General features: G+C 37.7%; 1 protein-coding gene across 4 annotated transcripts in view; it reads left to right on the top strand.

Annotated features, from left to right (window-relative positions):
- USP33 (ubiquitin specific peptidase 33) overlaps positions 1 to 23,497 on the top strand; it is a 34,306-nt gene that overhangs the window by 5,911 nt on the left and 4,898 nt on the right. For 2 of the 4 annotated variants that reach the window (XM_064665523.1, XM_064665524.1), the window contains exons 3-21: positions 704 to 757; positions 2,834 to 2,896; positions 3,319 to 3,471; positions 5,312 to 5,411; positions 8,350 to 8,419; positions 8,639 to 8,752; positions 9,460 to 9,538; positions 11,269 to 11,689; positions 12,086 to 12,226; positions 13,711 to 13,823; positions 15,160 to 15,332; positions 15,435 to 15,538; positions 16,121 to 16,154; positions 16,927 to 16,972; positions 18,305 to 18,485; positions 19,464 to 19,590; positions 20,917 to 21,086; positions 22,027 to 22,108; positions 23,107 to 23,215. In XM_064665523.1, the coding sequence (XP_064521593.1) occupies positions 704 to 757; positions 2,834 to 2,896; positions 3,319 to 3,471; positions 5,312 to 5,411; positions 8,350 to 8,419; positions 8,639 to 8,752; positions 9,460 to 9,538; positions 11,269 to 11,689; positions 12,086 to 12,226; positions 13,711 to 13,823; positions 15,160 to 15,332; positions 15,435 to 15,538; positions 16,121 to 16,154; positions 16,927 to 16,972; positions 18,305 to 18,485; positions 19,464 to 19,590; positions 20,917 to 21,086; positions 22,027 to 22,108; positions 23,107 to 23,215 (2,334 nt within the window). The remainder of the gene's footprint in view (positions 1 to 703; positions 758 to 2,833; positions 2,897 to 3,318; positions 3,472 to 5,311; positions 5,412 to 8,349; positions 8,420 to 8,638; positions 8,753 to 9,459; positions 9,539 to 11,268; positions 11,690 to 12,085; positions 12,227 to 13,710; positions 13,824 to 15,159; positions 15,333 to 15,434; positions 15,539 to 16,120; positions 16,155 to 16,926; positions 16,973 to 18,304; positions 18,486 to 19,463; positions 19,591 to 20,916; positions 21,087 to 22,026; positions 22,109 to 23,106; positions 23,216 to 23,497) is intronic. The other 2 variants (XM_064665526.1, XM_064665525.1) reach the window with 2 other exon arrangements.

Below are 23,497 nucleotides of genomic sequence, written 5' to 3'. Positions count from 1 at the left end.
AACCGACTTGACTTCAAGTAGAAAATGTAACAAAGGAATTTATGCTCAAATTTACACGGATAACAGTTCTCTGTTTTGATAGAGAAGACACAGTTTGAGAAAATGCCTCTACCTGAACTCTTGGTTTCGAGTGAGGATTAATAAATGGAACCAAAAAAGATCTTGTAACCCGTTTTCGTAGCTGGGAGGAGATGAAAAGTCAAACCTTTTCTGTCCATGGTGCTAAATTTCTTTATCTGAAAAATAACAGTTAATTTGCTGCTGAGGAGCACAGCATTTTTCTAATGTTGCATCTTTTTTGTGTAAACCTTTGCAGGTAGTGTCTGCAACAAGAAATATGCAGTTATTCCCTGTTCTATCACTTCCATCTATTTTTATGTTACATTTCTAGGAAAGACAAATTTTGAGGATTATTATAATAATGCCATATAATACAGGTTTATGCCTTATTTATAAGAACAGTTTTTTGGTTTAAGATGAAAAACCAGAGAGAGATCCAAGGTTTTAGTAGAAAAATATGCTGATCTTGAGATTATTATGTGAAGCAAACCAAAAATTTAGGTTGGTTCTAACATATCCTTTTGGGTTTTTTTGTCTTCACGTTGCTCATCTGATACTAAGCTTTATAGTTTTGTCTTGAAGTTGTGGTTTAGTGGTGTAAGTAAGTGAAATAATACTTTGCTTTTGTGTTTGACTTCAACAGGGCACTTGCCAGGACTGTAAAGTCAGAGGCCCCAACCTTTGGGCATGCTTAGAGGTAGGCTGGTTTTTTGTTCCATAGCAGGGTCCTTTTCTAGTAATCCAGAACTAAAGTTGGTAGTGGTTTTTTTAAAGCAACATCTGTAATTAAATCATTGAAATTAGTTTATTTAAGTTATTATTTAAGAGCAACACTTCTTCCGCAGTTCTTTATTTTTAAAATTTTTTACCCTCTATCAGGTACATGTTTCTTGTAATTTAAGAATAATGTGCTTAAAATGACATTTTTTTTTTTTTTAGTAAGAAGTAGCTTCTTGAGTTATGATACTTAGCTTCTAAGTTTTGGAGGCTTTTTAAATTTTTTCCCTGGGTGTGTAGATTTAAAAAATAATATTCCTGAATTAATTAAGTTACTTTTTATAAACCTCTCTTAGCATTTGTAGTAATAACATCTAACAGTAAATGCTGACATTTAAAAGATTAATACGTACTCTGACTATTTTATTCTTAAGCAAAACAAAGACAAAAAACTTATTTTCAAACTTGTAGAAGGTTGTATAAACATTCTTCATCCTTTGTACAAATTTTGTACAGTTTTTACCCTGGATATAGATCTGTCTTAACTGTGCTTTTGCCTTACTCTTCTTGCTGTCTACCAAAAAATGTAATTTTCACTGTATTTTAAAAAAAATCAAAAACCTCTGAAAATGTTGCTCCTCGTTGATCTGTGATACCAACAGGAAGGCATATAGCTAATTTAGATTATAAAGTGTCTTCAGTTCTTGGGACTTACAGCTCTTTCCAGAGGTGGAAATTTTGCCCTGTAGCCTTGACTTCATTTCTTGGCAACTTTTCCTTAAGTACTGACAGTAAGGACTCCAGGCTAAGATGCCAACCTTTAGGTGTATATATGAATATTTTTTAAAAATCCAGGTCATTAGTGTCCTTTTAAGTGGATTGTGGCAAAGAGATCAGATTATTTTGCTCCTTCTGTCAGTAACAGAGACGAAGGCAGAAAGAAACAGAGTTCATATCTTTTGTTAGGTGGCTTGAAGTTTAATTATATATAAAAACCCTCTTGGGAGTAGGAAGAGGTGTTCAGGGATGCATCAGCCTGGCAGGTGGGGAAATGCTGTCAAGCTTAAAACCTGTTTCTCATTTCTCACATAGAGCTCTTAGACCGTTATTGAAAAACTAAATTTCCTACCAACGTTTCCATAGGACAGGCTTGTAGTTGCTGTAGGACACTTAGTGTCACACTGTCACATTGCTCCTCTTGGATGAATTGGCACCTTGTCTTCACCTTTGTCACTAGAAAACCCTGGTGAGACCCCAGCACGTGAACTGGCTGTAACTTACCAAATCCCTGTGCTCATTTAATGCAGAAAATCAGCTGCTTTCTCACTGTGTAAATTAACACGCTTGGGGAGTTGTACAGATAACCTGCTGTGCCCTCCTCTGTGCTTGTCTTGACTCGTGCACATGAGGAATTAATGAAAACTGCTCGAAGATTGGCAGCTGCAAGATTGCACCCTCAGCTCAGCCAAATGTGTTTTGCAATGAGCATGATTAAAATCAGCAGTTATTTTGCATGTTATAACTAGATTGGAGTTTCTTAGCTGCGTAGTGCTGGAAACTCTTATTTAATGGGGAAGAAACTAATTAGTTGTGAACTAATACTGTGATAAATAGGCACTGCAGATAGGGGCATACAGGGATTTTTGTATAAATGTGTGGTGTTCTGAGGCTGTTGCCATTCAGTATTTCAGCATTTAGACCCTGGAGTAACTTTGTATTTTCTGTAACAGCCTTTACCAAATTGTGAACTGTAAAAATTACATGTTGACAAGAATATGAATAAATCTATAAAAATGGCCAAAAAATATATTCCAAACACGTTATACACCTAACACTGCCCCTCAGTGAGAGAAGTTAAATCTTGCAGCATTCTTTTTTTGCTTTAGGTGATGCTATACTTACTTTAATGCTTACTGTGCATGTCTCTTGGTTAGTGTAGGACTGCAAGTTTGAAACTGGAGTGAGTTTTAAAGGGACTGGCAGTATGTTCCTATTCTGTAAACCTCTTTGACACCACTTTTTAATTCAGTGTACTTCTTCATGTCTTGCTCAACAGAACAGATGCACCTACGTTGGCTGTGGTGAATCCCACGTGGATCACAGTACCACCCATTCCCAGGTATGTGTAATTGCTGCTAATCCAGCTCATTGCACCAGTGAAGTAAAGTTAGAGAACTTCTACTTTAGTGAAATCAGTAACCTGTATTAACTAACTGCATGGAAGTTTGATCAGCTGTGTTTGATTTTCATCTGAGAGAAGCAGGTCTTGCTAATTTAGGAGTATGTGAATTTAAGAGTTGGAATTACATATGACAGTGTCTTAGATTCTGATTGTACCTTTAGTGCTTTGTACTAAAGAGTGTTGAATAGTTTGTGCTAAAATTTCAGTAATTGAATTGCTCTCTTTTACTATTCTAACATACATACCCCTCTCTTTGTTGAAAGACCTAAAATATTAATACATCTGTTCTAGCTTGCATGTGGAAGCATTTAATTATTCCAAATTTCCGAATCACAGTTTGGGTTTTTGTTCTGTTTTAGGAGACAAAACACTGTCTAACTGTCAACCTCACCACACTCCGTGTTTGGTGTTATGCCTGTAGTAAGGAAGTGTTCCTGGATAGAAAACTGGGATCTCATTCTCCACTGCCAAGTGCAAGATCGTCTCACCAAGCACAAGAAAACAGCGTGCAGGTATTTTGTACCCCAGTGAAACAAAGGCAGCTGTAGCTTTGCAGTAAATGTTGTGTTTTCCCTCAAGAGAGAAGCTGACTTTTCCTCCATTCTCGTGGCTGAACTCTTTTCTGAAAATGGGAGAGAAATTAATAGAATTTCTTTAAAGAAACGTTGCCCAGCTTCTGTGTTCTGCCTCTGTGTACTGAATGCTTTTTTCAAATTACTATCTAATTGTTTGTAATCTACAATCAGCTGTGAGGTACAGAAGAGGCACAGGGTTGAGTTTAAGGTTACAAGATTGCAGTAGTTCACCTGTGCTTCCCTGCTCTGTCAGCTCTTGAAAATGTTCCAAATGTGGGTGAAACATTGGTGTAGAATGACAAATGTATTGTGTTAGATTCATGTGGGAAAACACATATCAAACTGGAAATTGTGAGAGTGCTTTTAGTGCTCTGTGGCAGTTGGGATTGCCAAGGAAAAACTGTGGGCAATATCTGGGAAGTTCATATTAGTTAAGTAAAACACAGCTTAAGACTGGAGTGTTCTGTGTGATTATGGCATCAAAGACAAGACCTTGTAAAAGTGCTCAGCTGTGCCTGACTCCACATTTATTAACAAATATCACAGCAACTGGAAAGTAAAATAATAAATAAAGCGTTAGAGATGATATTGCAGACAAGTTAGGGGGAAAAAAATATGAGCAAAGCAGATACTATACAGACAAATTTAAAAGGTGCAGTTTCCACAAGGTTTGTTTGGATTTGGATTGTTGTTTGGGTTTTGCTTGTCTTCTTGTGGTTAGGTTTGCCTTCAGTGGCATCAGTACTGTTCACTCTGATAATGTCTCTTCTAGATAAGTGTTGTCTTGGAGAAAGTTAGGTTGCAATTTCTTGCATGTGTCTTAAAAAAAAGTGTTATTTCTTTATTGCATATTTAATGTAGTCACATGAAATGACAGGTAACTTGGCTAAAATGATCACAAGTAGAAGTACAATATTTCTAAATGTGTTTTGCTTGAGACACAGAGCAGTAGAAAAGAGACCACGATGCACAGGTTGGGCAGAAAGATGGGCAGTTTTTCAGTGTATGTAAAAGGAAATATCCTTTAATATTTTCACTTCAAAGTTTAGTGTTTAATATGAACATAATCTGACCATTTTCTCATAAAATGCCAGCAGCTCAGCTGGAATAGAGCCATTGGAATTTTTTTAAATTTCCGTTGTCTGGTCACTTGGAATGAAGCTGAGTTCCAGCTTCTGAACTTCTGTTCTATTAACCTGCTTTAATCTTCCAAGGAAATGGGAATAATACACAGAAAAATAAGTAGAACTCACAAAGTCTGTCAAACATTTTGGTTAGGGTTTTTTATTTATGTACTTACAAAAAGAGCTTGTCATGCAATAAACGCCTGCCTGCCTAAAGCTTTGTTTCTCTATTTGTACATTTTTCTTCCCAGAGTTTAATTTGCCTTCATTAACTGCAGTGAGCCATCTGGTGGCACATCAAAAACCCCTGCACTGACTTTTGTGTGATGGCTCCTGTGTTAGCTCTTTGGTGCTGGCTTAGTTTTTTTATCTGAGGGAAAGAAATGAAATCCCTGGCTTTGTTTTTTGATTCTTCAGCTTTTATTATAAAATATTGCAGCGTTGATCTGAAAACAAAAACCTGGAGGGTTTCTTAGTAAACTTTCTCAGGGTATCTGTGGAATCCTGGTGTTGTCCCTTCATGTGCAGTGAGATTTCAAAATGCATTCACACAATTTCTAGATTTGTTGGTAAAATTATACAGAAGCTTAATTAAGAGGAAAAGTGATAAATACAAGTAAAAATACTTTTTTTTTTCTTTTTCTCCTTATAAGGATTTTAAAATACCTAGTAATCCCACACTGAAGATTCCACTAGCAGCTGTATTTGATGACTTAGATATAGAAGTGGAAGAGGATGAATTGAAGACTAGAGGTAATAAAAGCAAAATCCAGCCCTTTATTGCATGTGTATGTCTCCAGGTCTGTTCTCCAGCTATTTACTAGTTCTGTTTTAAGTGGAACTATTTCCTCTTCTGCTCCAACTAAGATCTCTATTTTTAGTTTCACCTTTCTTGCAGCAGTCTTTCCTTACCCTCAGAACAGAGGCTGTGCTGATAAATGTGCACCCATGCAAGCAGCTACAAAACCAAGAAAACCTGTTGGAGTCCTGGTTGAGTTAGTTGTATTCTAGCCACTCTGGTGAAAGTAGGTTTTTATAAAATCAATTCTAATGTTTTCACCTGCCCTAAAAGGTTCCTGATTTGATGCTTTCCTGCATTTTGAGTAACCCTTTTAGTATCCTAGCCCGTAGTATCCCAGTATGGGGCTTGGGTTATTTGTTTTTCCTGTACATAATTGATTTAGTGCACTGCCAAACTTCATGATATCAAAGGTCACCCCACCCTAATATTAAACTAGTGTAAAGATGAAAATGAGAGTGATGAAATCCCAAACAGCGAAGTCTTAATTTCTCATTTCTTAAGAGAACACAGTAATTATTATTTCTTAGAAGTCTCAAATTCTTAGTGATCACTCTAAAAAGGATATATGTGTTTGATGGCAAAGAAAATATTTCTAAGCACCATTTTCTCAGAAAAATCTGGCCAGCACATTGTTGAGCTGTTGTTTTTGAGATGCCAGTGTTGATAAAAGACTTATTCTAATTTATGCATGTCTTTGGGTTTGGTGGTTTTAGCTGGGCAAGAGTTAATTTTCTTACCAGTAGCTGCTCTGGGCCTGTGTTTTGGATTTGTGCTGGAAACAGTGTTGATAATAAGGGGATGTTTCAGGACAAGTGGGGCTTGCACTCAGTCAGGGCCTTTCCTGCTTCTCACAGCACAGGGCTGGGGGTGCACAGTGAGCTGGGACAGCTCTGAGTGACCACAGGGATATTCCAGACCATATCCTGGGGGAAGAAGGAGGGAAGAGTGGGACTTTAAGAGTTAGAGTGCTTGTCTTCCCAAGTCACCACTACTGGGGATGGAGCCCTGCTTTCCTGGGGCAGCTGAGCCCCTGCCTGCCCATGGGGAGTGCTAAATGCATCCCTTGTTCCATTCTGCTTCCATGGACAGCTCTTGCTGTCCCTATTGAACTGTCTTTGTCTCAACCCATGAGCTCTCTCACTTTTACTCTTCCAACCCTCCCCTGTGCCCCCATGAGGGGCTGAGTGAGCCACTGTGGGGGTGAGCTTCTGGCTGTGGTTAAACCCCAGTGATGGGTCTGGTTTCTCCTTGGCTCACCCACCCCCAGCTTTCCCTCTCCTAATTCTGCTGGCATTGGTCACACAACCTGCCTTGGCCCTTCTGGTGTCTGGCACGGTCCTTCTGGATGTGTCACCACCCCACTAATTAGCCATCTGCCCTTCAATCATTAAGCCATGTGCTTTATTCCTAGTTAGCTTCTCCAACCCATGGGTGTATTTGTATAGCTCTGTAGCTTGTCCTGTTAATATTTTGGGGAATATAACTTTGTAGGAATACTGTACAAGTAGAATACTGTACAAGTAGAATACTGTACAAGTAGAATACTGTACAAGTAGAATACTGTACAAGTAGAATACTGTACAAGTAGAATACTGTACAAGTAGAATAATGTGCAAGTACAATTGTATTAAAGTTCCCAGTAATAACGATGTGTCTATGTTAGGACATTTATCAAATTGAAAGGAAGGAACTTCTCTAGCCCTATTTTAACTTTGTTCTGAAAATTTCTTCTGAAATGCTTTTGGTGGAGCAAACAGTATCTTCACAGGAAAAGAAGTCCATTTGAAAACTTGCCTTGCAATATTACAGGCTGGAAAAACGCAGTGAGAATATCTTCCTGGTACATCTGCTGCTGTTAAAAAAAAAAAGAAATAAAATTTTTAAAAAGTTAAAATCCCATGACTGTTCTTGTTTTCCAGTTTTAGTCAAAATGATTGTCCTTTTTGTGGCAGAAATTGGAAGGGCAGAATGAAGTTTCAGGTACAGGAAGCAGGACTATATTTCCATATAGACAGGTGGAAAGAAATTTTAAAACTCAGTTTTTAGGTTCTGTGTTTTAGAAAGTGTAAGTGAAGTAACCAAACTGGTTTTCAGATATAGAAAGATTTTCTTAGTAAGTTTTATTTTTCTGCCACGGTCTAATAAAACAACTGGGGTTGTTCCTGTACTTGAAGAACTGCATAGAGCCCTCAGTGTTTATTGTTGAGTGTTTCCACTCTTACTGATGTTTTGCTTAGAAATGTTACTGTTTCCTCATACCAAAGCTATTTAATTTTGACATTGATTACTTCATTAATGTAACACTTTAGTAGCCATGAATAGCATAATTCATAATCACAGAAAGCATATATGTTAATCTTAAAGGTATATAATTGGAATAGAAAAGGAGTAATGGCAGGTAATTATAATTTTGATTCTGGGGTAATCACATCACTGAGCAGGTTTTGAATGTTTAACATAATCTGACTATTAGCATGAACTTGGGACAGAAGAATAAAGTCTTTGAGAAGCTTTAGGTAATGTGATTACATTGGCAGCATAGCAAAAGTTTAACTGAACAGATAAATTGTGCAGTGAAACTTAAATATTGATAAACGTATTTTAAATTAAAATCTGCAGGTGTCATAAATCACCAAAAGTCAGTCAGATGAAATACAGTCTACCTGTCTGAAGTGCTTTGGTCAACCAAAATCAAAACACAATTACTGCTTCTAGTTAGGTTGGCATTCCTTTAGGAATGTTTCTTTTAGTTACAATTCTGCATTATAATCAGCATCCCAAGTGTTACATGAGTATTTTGATTAGTATGTGTTTTCTAGGAAGTATTTTCCTTAATATGTTGTGTGTTGGATTAACAGACTTGCTGAGTATATTCATTCTGCTTTTCAGGTCTAACAGGATTAAAAAATATTGGAAACACTTGTTACATGAATGCAGCTTTACAAGCTCTTTCCAACTGGTATGGAAAATGATTGTAAATGCAATTTCATATTTGCTTATGTGTGCATTTTCTCAAGATGGAAATGTTTGGTTGCAGCCTTTAAGGATGTAGGAAATGGAATTATTCAATGACATAAAGTATTATTCTTTTTATGTTATAATTCTGCATGAAATGGGGATTTCCTCTTGTATTTTAACAACATTAAAAGAATTCACTGGTTTTTTTCTTTTTATTCAGCCCACCTTTGACACACTTTTTTCTTGACTGTGGAGGCTTAGCCAGGACAGATAAAAAACCAGCAATTTGTAAAAGTTACCTCAAGCTGATGACAGAACTCTGGCACAAAAGCAGGTATTCCATCATTTTGGTAATGAAATAATAATAAATGGACTCCAGAGTCATGAAGGATGCATTGATCTGTCCTAAGTTCCTCATTTTTATGTTGTGTCTATCACAGAATTTCTCTTAAATAAGGAAGGGAAGACTAAGGGGCAGCATTCAAACACTCCTTATAAGCTGTTCTTTTCCCTGTCTACCAAAGAGAGGACAAATAATTGCTATAAATTTTATCAAGGAAGATCTGACAAGAAATAGATTAAAGCATTAAACCATTAAAAGTGTTTATATCTGCTAGAAACGCACCTAAAATGTTGAACTACTTTATCCTCTCTGTGTCCTTCATCCTGCATTAATGTTTTATCTATTTCCCTTCCTTCTTTATACGGAATTTCTGTCTAAGAAAATGCTTCAAAATATAAATACAAAGGTAGAGAAACAGTAACTGTGCATAGTGCCAAGAATATGTCTGATTTGTCATCTGATTCTCTGGTAAGAAATGTGGCATAAAAGGCCTGATAAAGTTTCTGTTGGATGACAGATTTTTTAAAAATTATGTCAGTTAATAATTCAATACCAGTTAATAATTCAATACCAATATTAAATTTGGTTAATATTAAGTTGGTGTTCAGTTGCAGGTAAAATTATGATTCAAATAAAGATAGAAAATTCCACTGAAATGCTTGCTTTTTAACGTTTATATATTTAAAACTTTATTTTAGGCCCGGATCTGTTGTTCCTACTGGTTTATTTCAAGGAATTAAAACTGTTAATCCAATGTTTCGAGGCTACTCCCAACAGGTAAAACTGTCTGATGTCTTTTAAATCTACCTAAGCTTAGGCAGAAATCTAATGCTGAAGATACCATACTTCTGTATTTGTTTAAAGAATATGCAGTGTCAATTTTAGTTGATATGCTTCAAATGCAGATCCTCTGAAATGGAACAATCAACAGTTAAGTCAGGTTTTATGTTTGTTTATATCAAATTCTCAAAAGGCTTCAACTTCTCAGAACAACTTCTTTTCCTTTATTTCAGGAAAATTAAAGTAGTAACATAGAAACCTTACCTTTGTGGGAAATAACGCTGCTGATATTTGAGCAGTCCCAGAAAATAAGATAAAGGTGTTCAAAAATAACAGATTATTTTTAAATTTATCTACCAGTGATATTTTTTTAAAAAATTAAATATTCAGTATGCAATTTTCATTTAGTGTCTTTGGGAAAAAAACCCCACCATTGTGTGTTTTGGGAACTTGTTAAATACACATGGATTATTGTATTGCAAAGGCATTCTTCAGTTGAGCCTTCATACATTATCTTGCTGCATTCATACAGTTTGCAGCACTTCATTAAAAGCTTTTGGGTCAGATGAAAAATTTCAACCCTGTAATTACAAAAGCTTAGTAGTGTCTTCCAGGAGCCTGTATTTATTAAAAGGAATTTTGCTGTTTCAGTTGCTGTGCTTCATATTTGTGGAGTGGAGGATTAGAACACGTGTTTTAATGTTCAAATGCTGCATGTAGATGTAAAGTCAATGTCCAATCTTCAGAGAGAAAAAGGAATTATATATATTATTATACATATATATATTCTTTTGTAAAAGGATTGCCAGCAAAGCAGGCATATAGGTGTTTTTTTTTATTACCCAGACCCCAAACTCAAGTCTGAGAGTCGTAATATTTAAGAAAAAGAATGTTTTGTTATTAGCAGTTGTGAGCTTAATAAGTAATTACTGTGATGGATGGGAATGTTGAGCAGCAAAAATGAGTATTATGAACAACCAGAATACAGGAAAGAGACCAGAAGAAAATAGAAGCAGTAGTAGTTGCCAAGAAGAGCCCATTGTTTTCTCACATGCTTTATGAGATATTCTCTTGCCCAGGACCAGGCAGCTGCGTGGATTAATGAAATTTTAAGATGTTTCCAAACACAGATTAGACTTGTTGTAACACTTGACAGCTCTTTGTAGAAACACTTGCAGTTGGGGAATCTTGTTGAGGCTTCAGAAGAAGAATTAAAATCTTGTTGGCAGCGTGATGCAATTGGAAAGACAGGCTAAGCAACATCACAGAGCTTTTTAATCAGGTGCTTCATGCCCAGGGAAAACAAAGCTCTGTTTGCTTTGCTGAAGATGCTGCAGAAGATTGAAAAATTGCTCCTTAAAATGTTCTATTACGAGCAAAGCTGGAGTCTGACCAGACTCTTGGGAGTTGCTGGAGTTATGTTGATCATTCCAGGGAGCTGTGGTGGTATTTTTGCTGGATTGAAATGTTCTGGAGTGAAACTTGTATGATGAGATTACTTGTAACATGCAAGAAATGGATGCAGGAGACATGAGTGGTCTGGAAATGAAATTTGTTTTCAACATTAGACACAAGACAGAGGAATTTAGGTTTTTCTTCTTTAACAGCCACCTGTAGTTTAGTTATGTATTTGGTTCATTTTAGTTATGTGTATCTTTTCCTGATAGTTACTTTAATATCTTCCAAGTGAAATGCAGTAAGGTGGTAAAACTTGTTTCAAATTGCAGGATGCACAGGAATTTTTGCGTTGCCTGATGGATTTGCTTCATGAGGAACTTAAAGAGCCAGTTGTGGAACTGGAAGATGCCCAGCCCATGAGTGTTGAAGAGAGTATGGAAGAAGACAAGAGCCAGTCAGACCTGAGCTTCCAGCCCTGTGAATCCTGTGGAAACTGTGAGAAAACAGAAAACGACACCATTTTCAAACCTGTGTTAGAGGATCCTGCAGAAACAACCATGTTGATTCAGGATGATGATAACAACTCAGTCACATCCAAAGACTGGCAGAAAGAAAAAATATCCAGCAACAAGCTTAAAAGAGCAAATTCTATGGAAGACTTGGAAAAAGACTCAAACACTGCTTCAGAGACCACTGAATTCTTAAATAATCAAGGAACTGTCAAAGTGCAGATCCACAGCAGATTCTCAGGTAATGCATTGCTAATGTGCCATTGAAGTAGTCCAGTTCTTAGCCAGGATATCTGTGTAAGTGGAAGTGAGTGAGAGAATATATTAGAGGTATAGTTCAAATAGGGGAGGTGATGTTATTGTAAACAATGTACCTTCTTTATTTTTTCAGTTCAGGTGTTGTGAATTCGATTTTTAATTCCCTTGAAAAGCCAACAATTTGTACTGGACAGATAGTCCAGAAGAGTGGGTTTTTTTGGTTTTGTTCTTAACTTAAGAGGAACTGAAATGGTGCTGTGTTCCTAAATAGCCAGTGACCTGACACTCTGGTTTAATTAGTTACATGATCATTGTGTCTGTTCATTCTGCAGTCATTTTTCTGGTAGCATTTATGCAATAATGGAAATATTACTTGCAGAATACATCAATGATGTCCACATGAATGACATGTCTGCAGCCCAAAGCCCATCATCAGTTGAAGGGATGAACTCACGCTTGTCAAACAGTCCTCCAAAATCATTCTCATCGTGCTCTTCGCTGGCACCAGTCCACAAAAAAGGTACAGGCCCTTTATTTTCTCCCACCTGGAGCTGAGTTATTCTGCATTACAGTTTTCATCGTGTTTCTTAGGTCTTGTGTAACAATGCAGGGGTTTTCTATGCCCTATTTCTAGTGGGGAGAGAAGAGAGCATTATGTAAGCTGGACATATAAGATCACTCCCTGTATTTCTGTAATGTTCTGATTGTCTTGAAGCATGAATACTATTTACCTCTGTTTTGGGAGGATGGAATAACATTTTTAGACAATTTTCTCAATTGCACTGGTTTGGAGAGAGGAGAAACGTGTAAGAAGGTAGTACCCCCAGAAAAGTAATGCCTTTCAGAGAACAAGCAGTTGGTTCTGCAGCAGCAGTTCAGTAAATCAGCATTTCAGTGTGTTGAGGTTTAAGGAGCTGTGTGCAGCTGTACATGCTGGCTGTTCTGTGGTTGATAGCATCCCTGCAGTGCAGACTATTTCTTCTGGCACTCCCCACAGGACAGTGTGTTTATCAGCAGCTAGAATATTTAGACTTTTACTGCCTTTAGATACCAGCCAGTGCTGCTTTGGGGTACAAGGAACAATATATTATTATTTTTTCCCTTATTTGTCTAACAGTAGATTACTTCAAGAAAAGCTCATATTTTGGAATTTGCAATTCTTTTGCATTTGGCATTGCACCAAACCCAAACCAAAAACTCATGCAACTTGAATATTGTGATCCTCTTTCATTCACCAGGCTGTCCAGGATAAGTTCTGAACATGTTCATGTTATCCTTTTAATGCTTTAATTTGGTGTTGAATGGCAGTGGTTTAATGGACTTAAATCATTGACATCCTGTTGTTTCAAGGTTCATTTGTTCAGCAGTTTTGACACTGCATCTGTACTACTGTCTCCAGTTTTGGCTTCACCATTACAGGAGGGTTTTAGACAAACTAAAGCAAGTCTGTCAGAAGAGGTACGAGGTGACTGGAGCCTGTCATGCACAAGGAGAGGCTGAGAGACTTCAGGGTTTTTAATAAACTGGTGTTAGGCTGGATTCTAGAGGTGCATTTAGTCTGCTCCACCTCACTGGGGTTAGTGTTGTGATACAATAACCTTGTGTGTGAGCTCTTCAGCCCAACGTGGTTAAAACTTCCTGGGAGGTTCTGATGGAATTTAGTGTCAGGTAGAATTTTTAACTTTATACCTTGGGGGATTGCTGCCAAGATGAGCAGTAGCAGTAGGCTGTAGATCTCAAGACTGGCAGTTTGAGTTTTACTTACAGAGGCAAAAGTTCCTGGTGTTTGTTCCCCATAAACTGCCTGAGGAACCTGCCTGTATTGACTGGTGCTGGCAGAGATCTGGTCGTGTAATTTCTAAGAAATATTTAGTAAATAGTAAACAGGCCTTGGCTCCTAATTTAACCCAAAATATGTGTGACTTGTAACAATACGAAGCTGAAGGAAATCAGAATCTGCTGTGCTTTGATTTCCTTCAGCATTTTATTTTGGTCACTTTCTAGTTTCAACGGTGTCATCCCCCAAAAGGAGGAAGCGCAAGAAGTACAGGAGTGTGATCTCTGACATATTTGATGGCACTATAATCAGCTCAGTCCAGTGCTTGACTTGTGATCGGGTGAGTAAGCAGAGAAACTTCTAGCTTTCAATATATTTCTTTTTTCCCTCAATGCAAATACTTACCACTGTATGAATGCAGTCCTTCTCTGGTGACTTTATATTCTTTTGTGGCAGATCCCTCAGAACATCAGGTGGTTTCATGCTTGTTTACTCAGATTGTAGTAGTAGCTGCTACCAGTACTTAGTGCTTAGAATAGCTTGTATTCATTGAGCTGGATATTTAGTCAGAGCTGAAAAATAACATTTTGAGAATTGGCTCATAGCAAGGATGGAGAAAGAGGCTTGCTCTTCAACTTCACTTAGGTATGATTAGTTTTTAATAATATTCTCAATATCCCAATATCCTCCATATCTGCTACTGTCATAAGTTCCCAGGTACCTGTTGTCACAAACAAAAGATAAGACAGTAGTCTAATCATACTGCTGGAACAGTCTTATCAGGTAGACTGAGGCTAACAAATTTCATGTCTTTCAAAAAATCCAAGTAAAGACACTTTTACAGGTGATATGAGTCATTAGTTGCTTTCTGAACTTGTCCTCTACTGCAAGATGTGGTGCAACATAGGAAAAGTTGATTTTTTTTTTCTGTACTATTTGCTCAGAGAATTACTTGGAACAGCACATGTGGTTATATAAAAGAAGTCAGTTATCTAAATAGGTCTAGTGGACCACTTCAGTTCCAAAGCAGTTGTATCAAGTGTTGGATATCCAAATCCTTACCTTGGGGACAACTTTCTCAGCATAAGGTTTAAACCTAACCCTGATAGAGTTGCATGCCTTTACTGCCTCTCTTGTTTGAGATCTAAGATAGTGAGACCTCATGATAATCTGATGAGCAAGTTCAAAAAAACAGATCAGAATTTCTAAAGTTTGCTTGGTGTTCTCCTCTGGGATTATGTGATCAGTGAATGCAGCCCAGGAGCAGGAATACAGCACAGCTGGGTCTGCCACAGTGAGCCCAGTTACATCAGGTCAAGGTAATGCCAAAGTAAAATAGTGTGGAAACAATGCACTGAAGCTTTCTGAAGCTTGTATAACAGGAGCCTGAGGCAAAAATCATGGTGCTTTGTATGACTGGAAGGAAGATAAATAATGATGACTTAATATTTCAGTGAGAACAATGTGCAGGTTCATTCTAAAATGTTATTTTTTGCTTCCTCTTTTTTAGAAAATGAATTCTTATTAATCTCCTTATTTATAATTCATTTGCTACCCCGTGGAATTTTCAGTTATACAGTGACTTAGTAGCTACTGGTGAACTTTACAGAATTGAATTTAATTGCTGTTTCTCTTCAAGCTTAACTCTGTTGTGTTTCATTTGTTTTCTTTTTTAGCTGTCTGTAACTCTGGAGACCTTTCAGGATCTGTCCTTGCCTATTCCAGGTAAGGAAGATCTTGCTAAACTCCATTCTGCAAGTCATCAGACATCTCTAGTCAAGACAGGGTCCTGTGGAGAAGCCTATGCCCCTCAGGGATGGATAGCCTTTTTTATGGAATATTTCAAAAGGTAAATCATATTTACCTTGTTGCCTTTATCTGTCTGCTTTGAAATTCTAGTTTCTGCTCTTCTGGCAGAGCATTTGTTGGTTTTCTTTCTTTTCTGTCAATGATGTTTCAGGTTTGTTGTCTCATGTGTTCCTAGCTGGTTTTGGGGTCCAGTTGTAACCTTACAAGATTGTCTTGCTGCCTTTTTCGCCAGAGATGAGCTCAAGGGTAAGAGGTTCATTCCATCAACACGTTTCTTCTGGGGTTTTTTTCCCCTCCTATCCCAATAAGATGATTAATATCTTCTTAGCTTGATTCAATTAAGCAGAGGCCACCTGTTAGACTGTTACACAGTCATTCCTTGTTCTTTTGGGATCATTCCTTTCAAAAAGGTAAGCTTCTCACTCACTTGAATATTTGAGATAAGAGATGCCCATGAAAGCTGCTTTAGAAATGTCAAGTAAATCTGAATTTGGTTTAGTGAAACTGTATAAACTGAAGGTTCATAAAAATTTCAAACCCCACTATATTAATATTCATTCTCATAAGCTTAATTTGGACATAATAAATTATTTCCCTTCTAAATTACACAGCATCATCTCTTTAGATTATGCTGTACTGCTTCCTAGTTGAAAACATAAAACCTAAGAAGCTTTCTTTGTAGTTGCTATGTCAACTCTCTTCCAACTGTTAAATATTGAATGCAACCTAAAGATAAATTCCTTTGAAATTTTTAAATGTATGCACTTGAAAGATAACTGTTTGGATTTAGGGAATAATGGCTGAATTTCTTCTCCCTGATATTTGCAGGTGATAACATGTACAGCTGTGGAAGGTGTAAAAAGTAGGTTGGCTTTTACCTTTGTTTTAACATTGAGGTCTTTCATGTTTCTGTTAGTCCAGAGGCATTTATTTCTGTTGGCTATGTCACAGTACTGTTCATCTTCTGGCTGTCAAAAATTTAAGATTACTGAGGTGCAGGGGTCAGGAAGCGCTGACTTACTGTCCCACATTGCAAACCAAATGTGCTTAATTCTTTTTCATGCCCTTACAATTTTAGATCTGAGTTTGTTTTGATTGATAAAATAAAAGCTTTTAGCCCTCTCTAATATTAGCAGGTTTTCACTGATATGCAGTAAGTCACTAAGGTGTGTTAAAAGTAAGTAAGTAAACTATGTCTTTAAATACGAAAGAACCAAGAAACAGAAGTGGTCTGAAGACTTCTTGAAGCCCTCTGTGGTACAGGAGTGTTATTCCTTCTTGTATCTGCTGTAGATAATATCCTAAAAATAAACTTAGTACGTTTTTTTTCTCTTTTGCTGAATAATCAGCTCTCATGGAACTTAAAGTTCCTTTATGCAAAGAGAAACTGTTAGCTGCTTGGGACTTGATTCTCTGTGTTTGCTGCTTTGAATTTTTCAGCAGTACAGATTGTCTTGTCTTCTAAAGCCTCATTGTTTGTATCATCTTGGCTACTCCATGTCTAGTCTGTGTTCCAGAAATATTTTGGGTTTACTGATGTAACATTCAGCTTAGACTTTTCCTGATCTAGCACAGTAAACTAAAAAGTTTTCAGAACTAAGTGTTGGTTGTTTTGTTTTGTCTCCTTTGCTTAGGTTAAGAAATGGAGTGAAATTCTGCAAAGTGCAAAAATTTCCCGAGGTACAGTTACAATATGCACTTTAAAGCAGTTTTGCTGCATGATTAGGAATGTGCTAAGGCTAATGAGTTGTGTGCAGTAAATTGTGTTTATAATGCTGATGAAAGCCTGTCTTCATATTGGCATTTGTTTAAGAATGTGAGCAATATTTGATTATTCACCCTGTAAGTAAATGAATCTTGTAAATGACAAGTAGAGTTATAGGAATGGGATTTCCCTGCATTGTTACTGTCAGCTTTCAGACAGTAACAACATTTATATTTATATTATTATATATACTACTGTTTATACTGTAGGTCATAGAATTAAACACCACAGCCAGACTGGAAGTCTTTTCTAGAAGTAACACTTTACGTTTTAAAAGTAATCCAGTCTTAGACTTCAAAGTATGAGTTGATGGCTGCAATAATCAGGAAGAATCAATGTCCCTCATGACAGGATTGTGCAATATGTGCACTGAGGAGGAGAAAAGGTACGTTGTTCACTGCTGCATCAGACTGACAGGGAGCTGAACATGAGCCAGAGTGTGCCCAGGTGGCCAAGAAGGCCGATGGATCCTGGCCTGGCTCAGGAACAGTGTGGCAGCAGGAGCAGGGAAGTGATTCTTGCCCTGGACTCAGCGCTGGTGAGGCCACCCCTGGAGTGCTGTGTCCAGTTCTGGGCCCTCAGCTCAGGAAGGACATGGAGGGGCTGGAGCAGGTCCAGAGAAGGGCAACGAGGCTGGGGAAGGGACTGGAGCACAAGTGCTGTGAGGAGAGGCTGAGGGAGCTGGGGCTGTTCAGCCTGGAGAAGAGGAGGCTCAGGGGAGACCTCCTCACTCTCTGCAACTCCCTGACAGGAGGGGGGAGCCGGGGGGGGTTGGTCTCTTTTCCCAGGCAACCATCAGCAAGACAAGAGGGCTGGGTCTGCAGCTGTGCCAGGGGAGGTTTAGGTTGGATATCAGGAAGAAATTTTTTACAGAGAGTGCTCAGCCATTGGAATGGGCTGCCATTGGAGGGGTGGATTCACCATCCCTGGAAGTGTTTAAGGTGAGACTGGATGCGGCATCAGTGCCACGGGCTGGGAACCACAGCGGGGTTGGAGCAAGGGCTGGACTTGATGATCTCAGAGGGCTTTTCCAACCTGGTTGATTCTATGATTCTGTGATCAGTGTTAGTAGACACAACTGATTACCAACAAAAATCATCTGTGGAACACAAGAGCTCGTGTTGCTTCAGGTCACTGGGAAAAGTATTCTTGGGATGATAAAAGGAAAAGATGGCATGCACAGTTCAGTTATTTAATATCAAATACCGTGTGTAGTTCTTGACTGAATCTGTCAATCCTTCTTACAGATATTGTGCATTCACCTCAAAAGATTTAGACATGAACTTATGTTTTCCACAAAAATTGGGACCCACGTGTCCTTCCCCTTGGAAGGCCTCGATCTTCAGCCTTTCCTTGCGAAGGACAGTCCAGCTCAAATCGTGACTTACGATCTCCTGTCTGTCATCTGCCACCATGGAACTGCCAGCAGTGAGTCTGAGCTCCATTGCTTTGTCTTTGCAGTTAAAACTCACATCAGCACTTCCTTTTAAGGGTGGTTCCATATCCTGGAGGGTAAATAGATAATGTGCCTTACTTACACTTATATGCATTACTTGTTTGGAAAGGGTTTACAAACCATCACAGAGAGGTCAGTAATTTTTTAAAAAGGTGGATGATCGCTGCCATTTAACCCCAAAACAGGCAGGAACTGCTGTATGTGGGTAGTGATACAAGTAGCTGAATAAACATATTTATTGCTGCATGTCAAGGTCATGTCTGCCGAGATGCTTTTAATATTTATAAGCTTTGGAAAATAGGAGAAAGCGATGTTTTAAGCCAGTAACTTCATACATTATTGTAGAATTTACCCCCTCATATTTCTCAAACTTGAGGTATGCATTGTTTGGATGAATTTTGTTTCTTTCTTTTTCTGGGTGCTTGCTAAATGGTGCTTCACATAATCAGTTTAGCACATACTTGATTATTTACCGACTGGCAGCTAAATATGTATTTAAAAATAGTAATAATTTAAAATATATGATAAATAATCTTCAAAACACAGTTAATAATGGTGGTGATATCATGTAGCTGTTCCACATCTATGCTACTTTATAATAAAAAGCACACAAAGATTTGCAAAGAGTTCATTGTGGGAACTGATTTGGGTTAATTGTTCAGTCTTACTGGTTCAGGACTGCATTAGACAACAAGCTGCTTGAAGAGTTCAAGAACATGCTGAAAGCAGTGGTGTTCAAACTGATAGAAATACAGACAAAAAACTGATGTTGAGTTTGAAAGAAGTTGAAATCCAAGTTGTGTCTGCTAATGATTCTGTGTTTCTCCTATTTAAAACTTGACTTTTTTGGTTTTTTTTTTTTTTTTTTTTTTAGGACTTACTTCCTTTTCATGTATTGCAGGGTAAGATGGGTAGACCCTTTTTAATAACTCTTGCTTCTACCACTCTAGGTGGCCATTACATCGCTTACTGTCGCAACAATTTAAATAACCTGTGGTATGAATTTGATGACCAGAGTGTCACAGAAGTATCAGAATCCACAGTGCAAAATGCAGAAGCCTATGTTCTCTTCTACAGGTAAGAACTTTAAAGTATGATCATACCTCTCTGAGTCAGGTATGTAACTAACTTCTTAAGCAGAGGGGCAGCTTTCAGGAATCAGCTGCCCCACAAGAATTATTATGGAACAATTTGACCAACCAGAAAAGCCCATGCTGGAGAGAAACTTAATCCTTAGGATTAAGGGAACTTAAAATGAAAATTAAACCTGCACAAAAAAAGCACAATGAGAGAAATGGAAAGAGAACTTCAAGCAACAATTAGAACTTGCCACCAGTTACCTTGTGTTCCATTAGAGGAAGGGAATTCTGCTCAAGGGGAGGTTTTGCACATGGAAGGTTTTTAACTGTTAGAGCTCTGGATGGAATCATGCAAAGTCTTTATCAGATTGGGATGTGGAACAACTGAGGTTTTCCTGTGCTGTAATTTAATTTCAGGAAATTTATAAGCTAGTCTGTTCTTGAAAATTGAAAGGTGAGAAGTCATGTTATTATCATCATCTTCAGTTTAAGGGATTTCACTATCAAACTTTTAAGAGTTTTTTTAAATAAATTTGATCTGACTTTGAACAGATAATGTATTTTAAATGGTGTCATGGGTTTACTGTGGCCCAATTTTTAAAACTCACACAAAATTGCTAAAAGATGAGAGAGGTTTCACGACAGGCAAAAGAGACTCGACATGAGGATTAATATTAACATTTATTGCTAACAGAATTAAACACAGTATTAAACACACCTTTAGATCACAGCATTGTTTTTTCCTACTGTTTTAATCTTGTTTTGCTGTACTGTAAATAGCCTTGTCACTAGAGGCATATTTTTACCTGAAGCTTTTCTGTTAGTATTGGCCTCAACTTTCACACCATAAATTAACTGAGGTGGCTCAGTTTTCATGTGATGCTGAGTCAAGTTTGAGTTCAGAGTTTGGGAGGATGGAACGAAAGGTTCAGACCTGCTTTTGGAGAAGAGAATTTCTCTACAGTCTAAAACAGGAGAGCAGAGTTACTTCCACTTGTAAAGCAGCAACAGTTTCAATGAGAAAAGCAGGGGGACACAGGAAAAGTAGGGGAATTAGCTGATCTAATTCCTGTTTAACCTTAACCTCTGAAGGTAAGTGAGGAACATCTGCCCAAGGAGTGCAGCTGGCAGAGCTTTATCTCAAAAGCAGCGTGGAGGAAATGGGCAGATGGGCACAGCCCTTCTCCTGTGCTCTTGGGCTGCGTAAACTTCAAAGTATTTTCAAGGTCATTTACTTGAAGGCAGAGTTTTCTTTGCAAAACTAAATTACCTGCACTGTACCCAAGGAGATGTATCTATTGAATGATTTGTGTTTTGGTGACAGGAAGAGCAGTGAGGAAGCCCAGAGGGAGAGACGGAGGATCTCGAGCCTGCTGAACATGATGGAGCCCAGTCTGCTGCAGTTCTACGTTTCCAGGCAGTGGTTAAACAAGTTCAAGACTTTTGCAGAGCCAGGACCAATCTCAAATAATGACTTTCTCTGTATGCATGGAGGTGAGACTGTCACTGAGAATCATTAAAAAACAATTTGTCAGCTTTAGCTATAAACAGGGTGTACACTTCTTCTAGTTAAAGGAATTTGACTATGGTAAGTTCATATTGTAACTTCTTATGTAAATTATAACTTCTAAGTAAATTATTTGTCTTATGTTAGTAGCTGACTAATTGGAAATTATACTGTGTGAAGTTATCCTATTTTTTTTCTTTTCTCTGCATGTTTGATTCTGTTTTTAAACTTCCTTCATTCTTGAAGAGGATCAGCTTGGCTTATCTGCTTGCCTCCTAAACGAGTGTATTCCCATTTTTAAAAATCCTGTCACTACATCATCCTCCTCAATGCTTTCAGCTGCCAATTTAAATATTTTTCTCAGCTCTGTGCTAGAAGCAACAAGAAGGTTTGAAAGCTGTAGAATAAGAAATTGGTCTGATGCAGAGTATGCAGTGCATAGCAGTGTAAAAATTGAGTAGTAATGCTGTATATTGGGTATAGGAGCATAAAAATTTTATTTTCTGCTAAATGTTAATAAAAATTAATTACACTAAGCAAAATACTTGAATTCTGAATAGACATTTTGTTGATGTGTTTACATGCATAAACAAAATATTTAATCACTAACATTTGAACTGTATACCTTAAGCTTTTTGAAATCAGTGTCTAAAATGCATTCTAGCTCTTTAATTTTTACCATTCAGGTAGTTTGCTCCTGCTTTTTATAAACTTTTCAGCTTCATAAAAGACTAAAATTTAAGAGCAATCTTCGTAAATACAGTAATAGATTATACTGGGATAAAACTTGTGATTTCTCTGAATTCATTGAAAGCTTCTGTTTTTTATTTCTTTGGGGATTTCTAACATAGTCTCCTCACCCCCACGAAAAATCCACAGGTCTTTTTGATTGTTTGATTTTCTTGCTTGTTTTTGTTCCTTCTGCAGGTGTTCCTCCACACAAAGCCAACTTCATAGAGGACCTGGTTGTAATGCTACCTCAAAATATATGGGATAATCTGTATAGCAGGTAACTTTGGAACCATAATTGGAAAAAAACTCCAGTGCTGCGGTTTGAGAGCAAATAAATGTTCCCAGCAGCAACATCAGACCTCAGAATTAGTGGCTGAGGAAAGAAAAAACACTCCAGGCACAAAGCTGAGTGAAGGGCTTGCAAACAGCCAATTTATTTAATTTTCTTGTGCAAAGCAGTGCTAAAAGGCTCCACAGAGTGGTGTGTTATTGGGGCAGCACTTCAATATTAAACCAATAAACACGTGTGGTATGTACAAAATAACCAAAGTAGGTCAGCAAAAGTCCCCTTTGCAAGAGGTGTTTTGAAAGAGCTCTCTGTAGCAGCTTCCTGTTCTCTTCTTGGCTGGAGACAGCTTTTCTTTTCTGCTGGCTTTGAACCCATGGCCTCAGCTGCCAGTGCTGCTTCCAAATAACTTATAGCTGAGTGTTCTGGACAAGTACTCCATGCTTTTTAATGTTGGGCAGGTTTAAGTGCTTGCTTATAAAGGGGGAATTCTTACAAGCTATGGCTCCTTTTAGAGTGACAAAAAGCTGCAGAAGAGCTTTGCTGATGACCTGAAAGACTCTACATCGCCCTTGCATTAAATATTTTTAGCTGTAATTTCCTGCTACCTAAACACCACATCCAAAGGGTCGATTTTTTTAAATTTTGTATTGATATTTTAAAATTTTAAATAAAACCAATGCTATTTGCAGCTTATTTCCACTTTTCCCGTATATAGTGAACTTTTCTTCCATTATTCATTTTCTGCACGCAAAAGTATTTGTTGTTTCTGAAGGAAAATGTTTTTGAACTTCTCGTTGATCTCCCTTGTCTGTGAATATCTTTAAGAAGATGTCAAACTGAAGTCATGTGATAGAAAAGTCCCAGAGATTGTGGGGTGCTCCAGATCTTGGGAGTAATCTGTTAGGTATAAAAGAGGTATGACTTGTTATGGCTAAACATGGTATTTTTCACAGGATTAATGGTTTTTTTTTTTACTTTTACTGCAGATATGGAGGAGGCCCAGCTGTTAACCATCTGTATGTTTGTCATACCTGCCAAATAGAGTCTGAAAGAATTGAAAAAAGGAGGAAAAATGAATTGGAAATGTTTATTCGGGTAAAAAAGTAACCACTTCTCCATTCTGCTCTTTGACATCACCCACCACTGATGACTTGACCCAGGGCATTACCAGAACTGCACAGGAGATTCCCATAACAAATGGACTTTATTAAATATCTGTATACCTGTACACAATCCTTTCTTTCCTAATGACAGCAGTAATGTTCTTGTGATATCCTAGATAACTGTTTATATGGAAATCCACTTTTAATGTGTTTCTTAAATTGCTTTTTTACAGTGTGGAAACAGTGCAGCCACGTGAGCAGTTGTTCTTTATAC

The sequence above is a fragment of the Pseudopipra pipra genome, chromosome 9 (assembly GCF_036250125.1).
Source record: "Pseudopipra pipra isolate bDixPip1 chromosome 9, bDixPip1.hap1, whole genome shotgun sequence".
Classification (NCBI taxonomy): Eukaryota; Metazoa; Chordata; class Aves; order Passeriformes; family Pipridae; genus Pseudopipra; species Pseudopipra pipra.
This window is presented reverse-complemented; position numbering and strand designations above follow the sequence as displayed.